Source organism: Salmo salar, chromosome 18 (assembly GCF_965601325.2).
Source record: "Salmo salar chromosome 18, fSalSal1, whole genome shotgun sequence".
Taxonomy (NCBI): Eukaryota; Metazoa; Chordata; class Actinopteri; order Salmoniformes; family Salmonidae; genus Salmo; species Salmo salar.
In genome coordinates, this window is record NC_138308.1 from 102,283,160 (window position 1) to 102,297,396 (window position 14,237).

General features: G+C 42.7%; 1 protein-coding gene across 1 annotated transcript in view; it reads left to right on the plus strand.

Annotated features, from left to right (window-relative positions):
- The first annotated feature begins 4,404 nt into the window (after positions 1-4,404).
- The window catches only part of LOC106591299 (uncharacterized), a 105,905-nt gene continuing 96,072 nt past the window's right edge, over positions 4,405-14,237 (plus strand). Inside the window, exons 1-2 of the mRNA XM_082964613.1 lie at positions 4,405-4,664; positions 7,212-7,568. Coding sequence (XP_082820739.1) covers positions 4,592-4,664; positions 7,212-7,568 — 430 coding nt within the window. The 5' untranslated portion in view covers positions 4,405-4,591. The remainder of the gene's footprint in view (positions 4,665-7,211; positions 7,569-14,237) is intronic.

Consider the following 14,237-nt stretch of genomic DNA (forward strand, 5'->3'; position numbering starts at 1 on the left):
AAAGTGTTGATAACTGTTGCTCTGATTGAACCATGTTATAAAGTGTTGATAACTGTAGCTCTGATTGAACCATGTTGTAGAGTGTTGATAACTGTAGCTCTGATTGAACCATGTGTAAAGTGTTGATAACTGTAGCTCTGATTGAACCATGTTGTAGAGTGTTGATAACTGTAGCTCTGATTGAACCATGTTGTAGAGTGTTGATAACTGTTGCTCTGATTGAACCATGTTGTAAAGTGTTGATAACTGTGTTTAGGTACAATATGGTATTCTGAACACAGCGTGTACTATATTATGGTACCTCTTAGTAGAAGTAGAAAGTAGGATGGATTAGAGTCCACTACCAAAATGTATAATGTAACTGATATGAATTCATGAATTTAGGAGTTTAGGAGTAGATAGCCCTGGTATTGATATAGGAGAGCTGGACATAAGCAAGATTCTAAGTAGCAGATATGATTTAAATTTAAATTTCTAAGTGGCACAGTATTGATGAGGGGTAAATAGCCCACTGGTACTATAGCACAGTATTGACTAGTAAATCATCTGATATGATTTCCATTTGTAAGTGGTTCTGTATTGGATAAGTAAATACATGGCCACACTGATGAACTACTTCTGTGTTGAACAGGTGATCATGTTGAAGAAGAGTGAGGCTGAGATCACCTGATCACCATAACAACCATCAGAATGGAACTCATGGAATTCTAATATAGAACTGTGAGTCACAATGCTGTATGTTGTTACATTGTAGCTCCACCTGCTGGAACAATAGTGGCATTTGATCAAATGTGATCTATTAACTGATACATGTATTATTCTGATTGGAATGTGTTTTAATATAATGTGTGTTGTATTATTCATTCAGCAGCTGTCCTTTAACATCAGTCATATACTGGTCATATACTGTATAGCATTATGGTTGATACATTGTAAATGCCTTCACTTTTCATGTCTATACAGATCAACTGATAGGTGTTGTGGTTCAGGCATTATTGTTACAGGTTCAGTATAATGTTATACCATTACATGTTACAGAGTTAGACAACATACAGGAGAGGAGAATTCAATTATTATAATTATTTACTTTATTTTCCCATTTTGGTCTCTATAGTAGTTCAGCATTATTTTATTTAAACATTAAGCTAATGTAGTCCTATTATTTTATTGTGGTTTTGTGCAAAACCGTTATTTTACAATGAATCATCCTGGTAAGATATTGCTTTTGACTTTGTATCATATAGAATTAAATAAATGATTTTCCTCAATCATGTAGCCTGTTTTTAATCTGTTCTGAATGACATCATAACCGCTTTGTTTTTAATTTCACTCATTTCTTTTTATGTATCTTCTAAATGCTCCATTCCAGGTTTCCCCTACCCCTGTTATACCGTTACATGTTACAGAGATAGAAAACATACAAAGTCAGATTTACTATAAGAAAAATGTTATTACCTTTGCTGTTCTTCGTCAGAATGCACTCCCAGGACTTCTACTTCAATAACAAATGTTGGTTTGGTTCAAAATAATCCATAGTTATGTACAAATATCCTCTGTTTTGTTTGTGCGTTCAAGACACTATCCGAAGTGTAAAGAAGGGTGACGCGCCGACGCGTTTCGTGACAAAAAATGTCAAAATATTCCATTACCGTACTTCGAAGCATGTCAACCACTGTTTAAAATCAATTTTTATGCGATTTTTCTCGTAAAAAAGCGATAATATTCCGACCGGGAGTCGTTGTTTTCGTTCAAAGAGAGAGAAAGTAAACATGGAGTCGTCTCGTGCACGCGCGCCCCAGTCTCGTTGTCCTCAGATCGACCACTATCAAAATGCGCTAATGTTTTTCAGCCATGGCCTGCAAAGCCACGATTCAGCTTTCTGCCGCCTTCTGAGAGCCTATGGGAGCCGTTAGGAAGTGTCACGTAACAGCCAGAGATCCCCTGTAATGGATAGAGATGATCAAGAAGGCCAAGAAATAGTCAGACAGGGCGCTTCCTGCATGGAATCTTCTCAGGTTTTGGCCTGCCAAATGAGTTCTGTTATACTCACAGACACCATTCAAACAGTTTTAGAAACATTAGGGTGTTTTCTATCCAAAGCCAACAATTATATGCATATTCTAGTTACTGGGCAGGAGTAGTAACCAGATTAAATCGGTATGTTTTTTATCCGGCCGTGCAAATACTGCCCCCTAGCCCCAACAGGTTAAAAGTTAATTTGTGGAATTTCTTTCCTTAATGTGTTTGAGCCAATCAGTTGTGTTGTGACAAGGTAGGGGTGGTATACAGAAGATAGCCCTATTTGGTAAAAGACCAAGTCCATATTATGGCAAGAACAGCTCAGATAAGCAAAGAGAAACGACAGTCCATCATTACTTTAAGACATGAAGGTCAGTCAATCCTGAACATTTCAAGAACTTTAAACGTTTCTTCAAGTGCAGTCGCAAAAACCATCAAGCGCTATGATGAAACTGGTTCTCATGAGGACCACCACAGGAAAGAAAGACTCCGAGTTACTTCTGCTGCAGAGGATGAGTTCATTAGTTACCAGCCTCAGAAATCGACAATTAACTGCACCTCGGATTGCATCCCAAATAAATGCTTCACAGAGGTCAAGTAACAGACACATCTCAACATCAACTGTTCAGAGGAGACAGAGTGAAACAGGCCTTCATGGTCGAGTTTTGGCAAAGAAAACCACTACTAAAGGGGGCGGCAGGAGGCCTAGTGGTTAGAGCGTTGGACTAGTAACCAGCAGGTAGCCTAGTGGTTAGAGGAGGCAGGTAGCCTAGTGGTTAGAGGGTTGGACTAGTAACCGAAAGGTTGCAAGATTGAATCCCCGAGCTGACAAGGGAAAAATCTGTTGTTCTGCCCTGAACACGGAAGTTAACCCACTATTCCTAGGCCGTCATTGAAATTAAGAAATTGTTCTTAACTGACTTGCCTAGTAAAATAAAGGACATGAAGAAGAAGAGACTTGCTTGTGCCAAGAAACACAAGCAATGGATATTTATACCGGTGGTCTGATGAGTCCAAATTTGAGAGTTTTGGTTCCAACCGCCATGTCTTTGTGAGACGCATAAATGTAAATGTAGATGCAGTGTAGGTGAACGGATGATCTCCGCATGTATGGTTTCCACCGTGAAGCATGGAGGAGGAGGTGTTATGGTGTGGGGGTGCTTTGCTGGTGACACTATCTGTGATTTATTTAGAATTCAAGGCACATTTAACCATCATGGCTACCACAGCCTTCTGCAGCGATACGCCATCCCATCTGGTTTGGGCTTAGTGGGACTATCATTTGTTTTTCAACAGGACAATGACCCAAAACACAGCTCCAGGCTGTGTAAGGGCTATTTGACCGAAGGAGAGTGATGGAGTGCTGCATCAGATGACCTGGCCTCCACAATCACCCGACCTCAACCCAGTTGAGATGGTTCGGGATGAGTTAACTAGGCAAGTTAGTTATTAACAAATAATTTTTTACAATGACTGCCTACCCCGGCCAAACCCGGACGACGCTGGGCCAATTGTGCGCTGCCCTATGGTACTCCCAATCACGGCCAGATGTGATACAGCCTGGATTTGAACCAGGGACTGTAGTGACGCCTCTAAAATGCAGTGCCTTAGACCGCTGCACCACTCGGGGCAGGTAAAGGGTGGCTACTTTGAAGATTCTAAAATCTAAAATATATTTTGATTTGTTTTACACTTCTTTGGTTACTAGATGATTCCATATGTAATATTTCATAGTTTTGATGTCTTCACTATTATTCTAAAATGTAGAAAATAGTCCAAATAAAGAAAAACCCTTGAATGAGTAGGTGTGTCCAAACCTTTGACTGGTACTGTGTATATATAGTGTATCTCTAATATTGAATTATTCCTGAATCATTAGATAAGTATCTTGCAGCAACTTGGTGATAACTCTACCTTCCTCTCTGATTAAATTAGTGTAATTTCTGCCATACTGCTCACACCCATCTAGCTAGTCAACAACTGACAGTGAAAGTCACATTAATATTACATGATCAGTGTTCTTGGGACAATTCACATCGTAAGCTGTTAGTAGTTGAAATATTTACTACAGCCTAGTTGTTGTCAAATTTATTTCACAATTCACATTTGTTCTGTATGTGTGTTTTAGGACATTTGACATGAAGTTAATGTCCATATCAGAACAGTAGATGAAGCTAGATATCGCGAGATGACATGAAGTTAATGTCCATATCAGAACACTAGACTGAGCTAGATATCGCGAGATGACATGAAGTTAATGTCCATATCAGAACACTAGACTGAGCTAGATATCGCGAGATGACATGAAGTTAATGTCCATATCAGAACACTAGATGGAGCTAGATATCGCGAGATGATAGGCAACTAGAAGTACTGTAAGTGAAAGTGAAAGTAAAGTGTGAAACTCCACCGCCCTTTTCCCCCGTTATTTCTGGAACAGACGTCGTGTTACATTCTGTTCGTTGATAAATTAGCCTTTCGACTGTTTTGGTTTATTTTTCTAAACTCCTAATAGTTTTATTCACCAGTTACAAACAGCTTTACCTTGGAGTCAGACTTGTTTTGTAGTGAAATGAAGACCTTTCCGACCTCGGCGGTCTGGTGTTTAGGGATTCTGTTCATCAGTGTTTCATTGATAACGACAGGTAGGACACAACATTATTCCTTCATTATTTATCCTGTAGGCTATTTTATTATCTGAACATAATATTAACAAGAAAGAAACGGGGCGAATTCAAGTGCAGGAAATGTAGATGTCTTGTCGTCGCTGTGTTGTCTGATCAGACAGGACAGTTTGGGGTGTGGTGGTGCTGTAGGGTGTCTGGTAGACAAACACTATTTACACAATACTAACATACGGAAGTTACTGTTTCGTAGCAGGTTAGGATAATTAGTTAAATTATTTTAAGGTTAGGAAAAGAGTTAGTGAAAATGCTCTCCTAAATTGTTACGAAAATCGTAACTGTATCGAAGTGGCGCATAAAGTAGAGAACGGCGAACATTGTTAGACTAAAGGAAGTGTCGCCATGTTTATGACTAAAAAGAGGAGACGTTTTACCATCTCAGTTGAAGAGATACAAATAATTCAGATCGTAAAACGTATTTTCTTTAGTCATAAATATCATAGTTTTGCTCATGGAACAACAACCCGGGGCGACACCTTTACAAGCCGGCCTGCCCCCTCTCTAAATGTGGCTGAAGCCAAGGAAGTGTAGACTCACCAGGTCTAAATAATTAGGGTTAGATTTGGAAGCATGAGTTATGTTACGGTTAAGTATAATTTAGTGAGTGTTCAGATTGGGGTAATGACTATAGAGATAGAGGACTCATCTTTATAGCTGTGACATTATATCGTCTGGTCAACTGTAAAACATACAGAATGCTGCAGGGTACTGACCAAGACCAGACAGAGAACACATTACACCGGTTTTAAGGTCTCTGCACTGGCTGCCTGTGAGTTTTACAATATAAAAGTTATGTACCAAGTACCCAGGTAGCACAAACATCTGACTCACATCAGCCTGATTGCAGTGTGAAAATCCCCCCCCAGCGTAATGTGAACACACTCAATTCTTCATTGCTGAGACTTGCTAGTTGAGATTTCTGCTCTTCTCTCTGTTGTCAGTTTAGCACATTTCACTGATCTTAGTAGCCTGCCTCTATGTTAACAAGCCTCTATGTTTAACGTGATGTGAAGTTTGTTCGAAAGAAAGTATTTGACCCTGCCGAACCCCCCCCCCCCCCCCCCTTCTAATTTCCTTAATTCTGTGGCTAGAGTCAAGTACTTTCTATAGAACAAACTTCACTTCAGGATAATAATAATATTAATGTATGTGTGTTATATTAAACATAGAGGAGGGAGTCAAATGTAGGCAAGAAATAAACATTTCAGAACAACTACTAGTCCAATAAGACATGGGAGAGATGACACATTTTGGCAAAGAGATTATTTGTTGACTAATACACTTGAAACAAAGATTTTCGGCACAACATGCCAGATCTAAAACTGTCTACATGTTGTTTCTAATGGCAGCCTGCAGTACCCCGGTTGGCCTTCAACTGGAGTTACTTAATGAGAGGGGGCAGCACTGAGCTAGCCTGCATGTTATGTCTAATGGCAGCCTGCAGTACCCCGGTTGGCCTTCAACTGGAGTTACTTAATGAGAGGGGGCAGCACTGAGCTAGCCTGCATGTTATGTCTAATGGCAGCCTGCAGTACCCCGGTTGGCCTTCAACTTGAGCTACTTAATGAGAGGGGGCAGCACTGAGCTAGCCTGCATGTTATGTCTAATGGCAGCCTGCAGTACCCCGGTTGGCCTTCAACTGGAGTTACTTAATGAGAGGGGGCAGCACTGAGCTAGCCTGCATGTTATGTCTAATGGCAGCCTGCAGTACCCCGGTTGGCCTTCAACTTGAGTTACTTAATGAGAGGGGGCAGCACTGAGCTAGCCTGCATGTTATGTCTAATGGCAGCCTGCAGTACCCCGGTTGGCCTTCAACTTGAGCTACTTAATGAGGGGGGGGGCAGCACTGAGCTAGCCTGCATGTTATGTCTAATGGCAGCCTGCAGTACCCCGGTTGGCCTTCAACTTGAGCTACTTAATGAGAGGGGGCAGCACTGAGCTAGCCTGCATGTTATGTCTAATGGCAGCCTGCAGTACCCCGGTTGGCCTTTAACTTGAGTTACTTAATGAGAGGGGGCAGCACTGAGCTAGCCTGCATGTTATGTCTAATGGCAGCCTGCAGTACCCCGGTTGGCCTTCAACTGGAGTTACTTAATGAGAGGGGGCAGCACTGAGCTAGCCTGCATGTTATGTCTAATGGCAGCCTGCAGTACCCCGGTTGGCCTTCAACTGGAGTTACTTAATGAGAGGGGGCAGCACTGAGCTAGCCTGCATGTTATGTCTAATGGCAGCCTGCAGTACCCCGGTTGGCCTTCAACTTGAGGTACTTAATGAGAGGGGGCAGCACTGAGCTAGCCTGTAACGTCACTTCCTGGAGTAGCTCAAACAGCCTGCATGTTATATCTCCATAAATCTCCCACATGAGACGCCATCTTAACCATCTTCATTTGGCTTCAATGCACTATTGAGTCTTCACATAGGAATGAATGGGGTCATATGGGCCAGAATCCATCGAACAACAGGAAGTTACCAGGTATCTTTAACTGGGTGTCATCTGTTTTTCTCCAGGGTCGTCTGAGGTTCAGGTTGTTGGACCGGCTGACCCAGTCGTTGCCTTAGCTGGTGATGACATCATTCTACCATGTTCCCTGAAACCCAGTGTCAGTGCTGAGGACATGGTAGTGAGGTGGACAAGATCGAACCTGAGAAAAGAAAACGTCCATCTTTACCGTCACGGTCGAGACTCCAATGAGGAGCAGTCTCCATCCTACAGGGGAAGGACATCAATGTTTAATGAAGAACTGAAGAACGGCAACGTCTCCTTAAAGCTGACCAGAGTTACTCTCTCTGATGCTGGAAGCTACAGGTGCTTCATTCCAACACTGACCAGCCAGGTGAAGGAAACCACCGTTCAACTCCTTGTTGGTGAGTCATGAATACTGGAGATGTGATCAGAGGTTGTATTGGTAAATCTGGCTAAATGATTGGCTGCTAAAATATCAACATGTCTTCCTCCCTCATCATTCCTTCCTCTGTTATAGATCATGTATTCAGCTGGTCTTCCTTCCTCTGTTATAGATCATGTATTCAGCTGGTCTTCCTTCCTCTGTTATAGATCATGTATTCAGCTGGTCTTCCTTCCTCTGTTATAGATCATGTATTCAGCTGGTCTTCCTTCCTCTGTTATAGATCATGTATTCAGCTGGTCTTCCTCCCTCTGTTATAGATCATGTATTCAGCTGGTCTTCCTTCCTCTGTTATAGATCATGATTCAGCTGGTCTTCCTTCCTCTGTTATAGATCATGTATTCAGCTGCTCATCACACAGCCTTTACAACACACTCCTCACACATCAAAACCTCCCACAATGTCACACTGGCTGTGTCCCAGTATTCCTACTACCTGCTGTAGTGTCCTAATATTCCTACTACCTGCTGTAGTGTCCTAATATTCCTACTACCTGCTGTAGTGTCCTAATATTCCTACTACCTGCTGTTGACTCACAGTAGTTACTATGTACTGATAGTAATACATGCTATAGAGAAGGTATTGTATAGTCAACAGCGTTGTGCTGCTTTGTTAATTGATTTGTCCAAGGCTTTTGACACAGTGAATTATTGATGTCATTCAAGTAAAGCTGTTGCTGGTTTAATGATTATCTCAGTGTTACATCACAATGTATTCAGGTTGATGACATGACTTCTGACCATCTTTCTGTTAATACTGGAGTGCTGCAGGGTTCTGTTCATGACTTCTGACCATCTTTCTGTTAATACTGGAGTGCTGCAGGGTTCTGTTCATGACTTCTGACCATCTTTCTGTTAATACTGGAGTGCTGCAGGGTTCTGTTCATGACTTCTGACCATCTTTCTGTTAATACTGGAGTGCTGCAGGGTTCTGTTCATGACTTCTGACCATCTTTCTGTTAATACTGGAGTGCTGCAGGGTTCTGTTCATGACTTCTGACCATCTTTCTGTTAATACTGGAGTGCTGCAGGGTTCTGTTCATGACTTCTGACCATCTTTCTGTTAATACTGGAGTGCTGCAGGGTTCTGTTCATGACTTCTGACCATCTTTCTGTTAATACTGGAGTGCTGCAGGGTTCTGTTCATGACTTCTGACCATCTTTCTGTTAATACTGGAGTGCTGCAGGGTTCTGTTCATGACTTCTGACCATCTTTCTGTTAATACTGGAGTGCTGCAGGGTTCTGTTCATGACTTCAAATAGCAGGAAGTGTCGAATGTGGACACCTGCTATTATCTAACATTAGGTAGATACACTACATGACCAAAAGTATGTGGACACCTGCTATTATCTAACATTAGGTAGATACACTACATGACCAAAAGTATGTGGACACCTGCTATTATCTAACATTAGGTAGAAACACTACATGACCAAAAGTATGTGGACACCTGCTATTATCTAACATTAGGTAGAAACACTACATGACCAAAAGTATGTGGACACCTGCTCATTGAACATCTCATTCCAAAATCATGGGCATTAATATGGAGTTGGTCCCCCAGAAAGGCTGTGGGTTTCTGGAAAATCATTACCCATGTGCCAGATGCCCTTCCCCTGTAATCCTGTCTGTCACTGCTGTCACCCATTTATTATTAGTGAGGTCGGGTACTGATGTTGGGTGACTAGGCCTGGCTCGCTTTCAGCTTCCAGTTCATAGCAAAGGTGTTTGACATGAATAAAGAGAGGGGTGGACTCAGAGACATCAGACTAAACAAGACATGAATATAGAGAGGGGTGGACTCAGACATAAGACTAAACAAGACATGAATAAAGAGAGGGGTGGACTCAGAGACATCAGACTAAACAAGACATGGATAAAGAGAGGGGTGGACTCAGAGACATCAGACTAAACAAGACTGATGTTAGATTGGTAACCAACACTAGACACTCTACCATGCTGCTGTTAGATTGGTAACCAACACTAGACACTCTACCATGCTGCTGTTAGATTGGTAACCAATACTAGACACTCTACCATGCTGCTGTTAGATTGGTAACCAACACTAGACACTCTACCATGCTGATGTTAGATTGGTAACCAACACTAGACACTCTACCATGCTGCTGTTAGATTGGTAACCAACACTAGACACTCTACCATGCTGATGTTAGATTGGTAACCAACACTAGACACTCTACCATGCTGCTGTTAGATTGGTAACCAACACTAGACACTCTACCATGCTGCTGTTAGATTGGTAACCAACACTAGACACTCTACCATGCTGCTGTTAGATTGGTAACCAACACTAGACACTCTACCATGCTGCTGTTAGATTGGTAACCAACACTAGACACTCTACCATGCTGCTGTTAGATTGGTAACCAATACTAGACACTCTACCATGCTGCTGTTAGATTGGTAACCAACACTAGACACTCTACCATGCTGATGTTAGATTGGTAACCAACACTAGACACTCTACCATGCTGCTGTTAGATTGGTAACCAACACTAGACACTCTACCATGCTGCTGTTAGATTGGTAACCAACACTAGACACTCTACCGTGCTGATGTTAGATTGGTAACCAACACTAGACACTCTACCGTGCTGCTGTTAGATTGGTAACCAACACTAGACACTCTACCGTGCTGCTGTTAGATTGGTAACCAACACTAGACACTCTACCGTGCTGCTGTTAGATTGGTAACCAACACTAGACACTCTACCGTGCTGCTGTTAGACTGGTAACCAACACTAGACACTCTACCATGCTGCTGTTAGATTGGTAACCAACACTAGACACTCTACCATGCTGCTGTTAGATTGGTAACCAACACTAGACACTCTACCATGCTGCTGTTAGATTGGTAACCAACACTAGACACTCTACCATGCTGCTGTTAGACTGGTAACCAACACTAGACACTCTACCGTGCTGCTGTTAGATTGGTAACCAACACTAGACACTCTACCGTGCTGCTGTTAGATTGGTAACCAACACTAGACACTCTACCGTGCTGCTGTTAGATTGGTAACCAACACTAGACACTCTACCGTGCTGCTGTTAGATTGGTAACCAACACTAGACACTCTACCGTGCTGCTGTTAGATTGGTAACCAACACTAGACACTCTACCGTGCTGCTGTTAGATTGGTAACCAACACTAGACACTCTACCATGCTGCTGTTAGATTGGTAACCAACACTAGACACTCTACCGTGCTGCTGTTAGATTGGTAACCAACACTAGACACTCTACCGTGCTGCTGTTAGATTGGTAACCAACACTAGACACTCTACCGTGCTGCTGTTAGATTGGTAACCAACACTAGACACTCTACCGTGCTGCTGTTAGATTGGTAACCAACACTAGACACTCTACCATGCTGCTGTTAGATTGGTAACCAACACTAGACACTCTACCATGCTGCTGTTAGATTGGTAACCAACACTAGACACTCTACCATGCTGCTGTTAGATTGGTAACCAACACTAGACACTCTACCATGCTGCTGTTAGATTGGTAACCAACACTAGACACTCTACCATGCTGCTGTTAGATTGGTAACCAACACTAGACACTCTACCATGCTGCTGTTAGATTGGTAACCAACACTAGACACTCTACCATGCTGCTGTTAGATTGGTAACCAACACTAGACACTCTACCATGCTGCTGTTAGATTGGTAACCAACACTAGACACTCTACCATGCTGCTGTTAGATTGGTAACCAACACTAGACACTCTACCATGCTGCTGTTAGATTGGTAACCAACACTAGACACTCTACCATGCTGCTGTTAGATTGGTAACCAACACTAGACACTCTACCGTGCTGCTGTTAGATTGGTAACCAACACTAGACACTCTACCGTGCTGCTGTTAGATTGGTAACCAACACTAGACACTCTACCGTGCTGCTGTTAGATTGGTAACCAACACTAGACACTCTACCGTGCTGCTGTTAGATTGGTAACCAACACTAGACACTCTACCGTGCTGCTGTTAGATTGGTAACCAACACTAGACACTCTACCATGCTGCTGTTAGATTGGTAACCAACACTAGACACTCTACCATGCTGCTGTTAGATTGGTAACCAACACTAGACACTCTACCATGCTGCTGTTAGATTGGTAACCAACACTAGACACTCTACCATGCTGCTGTTAGATTGGTAACCAACACTAGACACTCTACCATGCTGCTGTTAGATTGGTAACCAACACTAGACACTCTACCATGCTGCTGTTAGATTGGTAACCAACACTAGACACTCTACCATGCTGCTGTTAGATTGGTAACCAACACTAGACACTCTACCATGCTGCTGTTAGATTGGTAACCAACACTAGACACTCTACCATGCTGCTGTTAGATTGGTAACCAACACTAGACACTCTACCATGCTGCTGTTAGATTGGTAACCAACACTAGACACTCTACCATGCTGCTGTTAGATTGGTAACCAACACTAGACACTCTACCATGCTGCTGTTAGATTGGTAACCAACACTAGACACTCTACCATGCTGCTGTTAGATTGGTAACCAACACTAGACACTCTACCATGCTGCTGTTAGATTGGTAACCAACACTAGACACTCTACCATGCTGCTGTTAGATTGGTAACCAACACTAGACACTCTACCATGCTGCTGTTAGATTGGTAACCAACACTAGACACTCTACCATGCTGCTGTTAGATTGGTAACCAACACTAGACACTCTACCATGCTGCTGTTAGATTGGTAACCAACACTAGACACTCTACCATGCTGCTGTTAGATTGGTAACCAACACTAGACACTCTACCATGCTGCTGTTAGATTGGTAACCAACACTAGACACTCTACCATGCTGCTGTTAGATTGGTAACCAACACTAGACACTCTACCATGCTGCTGTTAGATTGGTAACCAACACTAGACACTCTACCATGCTGCTGTTAGATTGGTAACCAACACTAGACACTCTACCATGCTGCTGTTAGATTGGTAACCAACACTAGACACTCTACCGTGCTGCTGTTAGATTGGTAACCAACACTAGACACTCTACCGTGCTGCTGTTAGATTGGTAACCAACACTAGACACTCTACCGTGCTGCTGTTAGATTGGTAACCAACACTAGACACTCTACCGTGCTGCTGTTAGATTGGTAACCAACACTAGACACTCTACCGTGCTGCTGTTAGATTGGTAACCAACACTAGACACTCTACCGTGCTGCTGTTAGATTGGTAACCAACACTAGACACTCTACCGTGCTGCTGTTAGATTGGTAACCAACACTAGACACTCTACCGTGCTGCTGTTAGATTGGTAACCAACACTAGACACTCTACCGTGCTGCTGTTAGATTGGTAACCAACACTAGACACTCTACCGTGCTGCTGTTAGATTGGTAACCAACACTAGACACTCTACCGTGCTGCTGTTAGATTGGTAACCAACACTAGACACTCTACCGTGCTGCTGTTAGATTGGTAACCAACACTAGACACTCTACCATGCTGCTGTTAGATTGGTAACCAACACTAGACACTCTACCATGCTGCTGTTAGATTGGTAACCAACACTAGACACTCTACCATGCTGCTGTTAGATTGGTAACCAACACTAGACACTCTACCATGCTGCTGTTAGATTGGTAACCAACACTAGACACTCTACCATGCTGCTGTTAGATTGGTAACCAACACTAGACACTCTACCATGCTGCTGTTAGATTGGTAACCAACACTAGACACTCTACCATGCTGCTGTTAGATTGGTAACCAACACTAGACACTCTACCATGCTGCTGTTAGATTGGTAACCAACACTAGACACTCTACCATGCTGCTGTTAGATTGGTAACCAACACTAGACACTCTACCATGCTGCTGTTAGATTGGTAACCAACACTAGACACTCTACCATGCTGCTGTTAGATTGGTAACCAACACTAGACACTCTACCATGCTGCTGTTAGATTGGTAACCAACACTAGACACTCTACCGTGCTGCTGTTAGATTGGTAACCAACACTAGACACTCTACCATGCTGCTGTTAGATTGGTAACCAACACTAGACACTCTACCATGCTGCTGTTAGATTGGTAACCAACACTAGACACTCTACCATGCTGCTGTTAGATTGGTAACCAACACTAGACACTCTACCATGCTGCTGTTAGATTGGTAACCAACACTAGACACTCTACCATGCTGCTGTTAGATTGGTAACCAACACTAGACACTCTACCATGCTGCTGTTAGACTGGTAACCAACACTAGACACTCTACCATGCTGCTGTTAGACTGGTAACCAACACTAGACACTCTACCATGCTGCTGTTAGATTGGTAACCAACACTAGACACTCTACCATGCTGCTGTTAGATTGGTAACCAACACTAGACACTCTACCGTGCTGCTGTTAGATTGGTAACCAACACTAGACACTCTACCATGCTGCTGTTAGATTGGTAACCAACACTAGACACTCTACCATGCTGCTGTTAGATTGGTAACCAACACTAGACACTCTACCATGCTGCTGTTAGATTGGTAACCAACACTAGACACTCTACCATGCTGCTGTTAGATTGGTAACCAACACTAGACACTCTA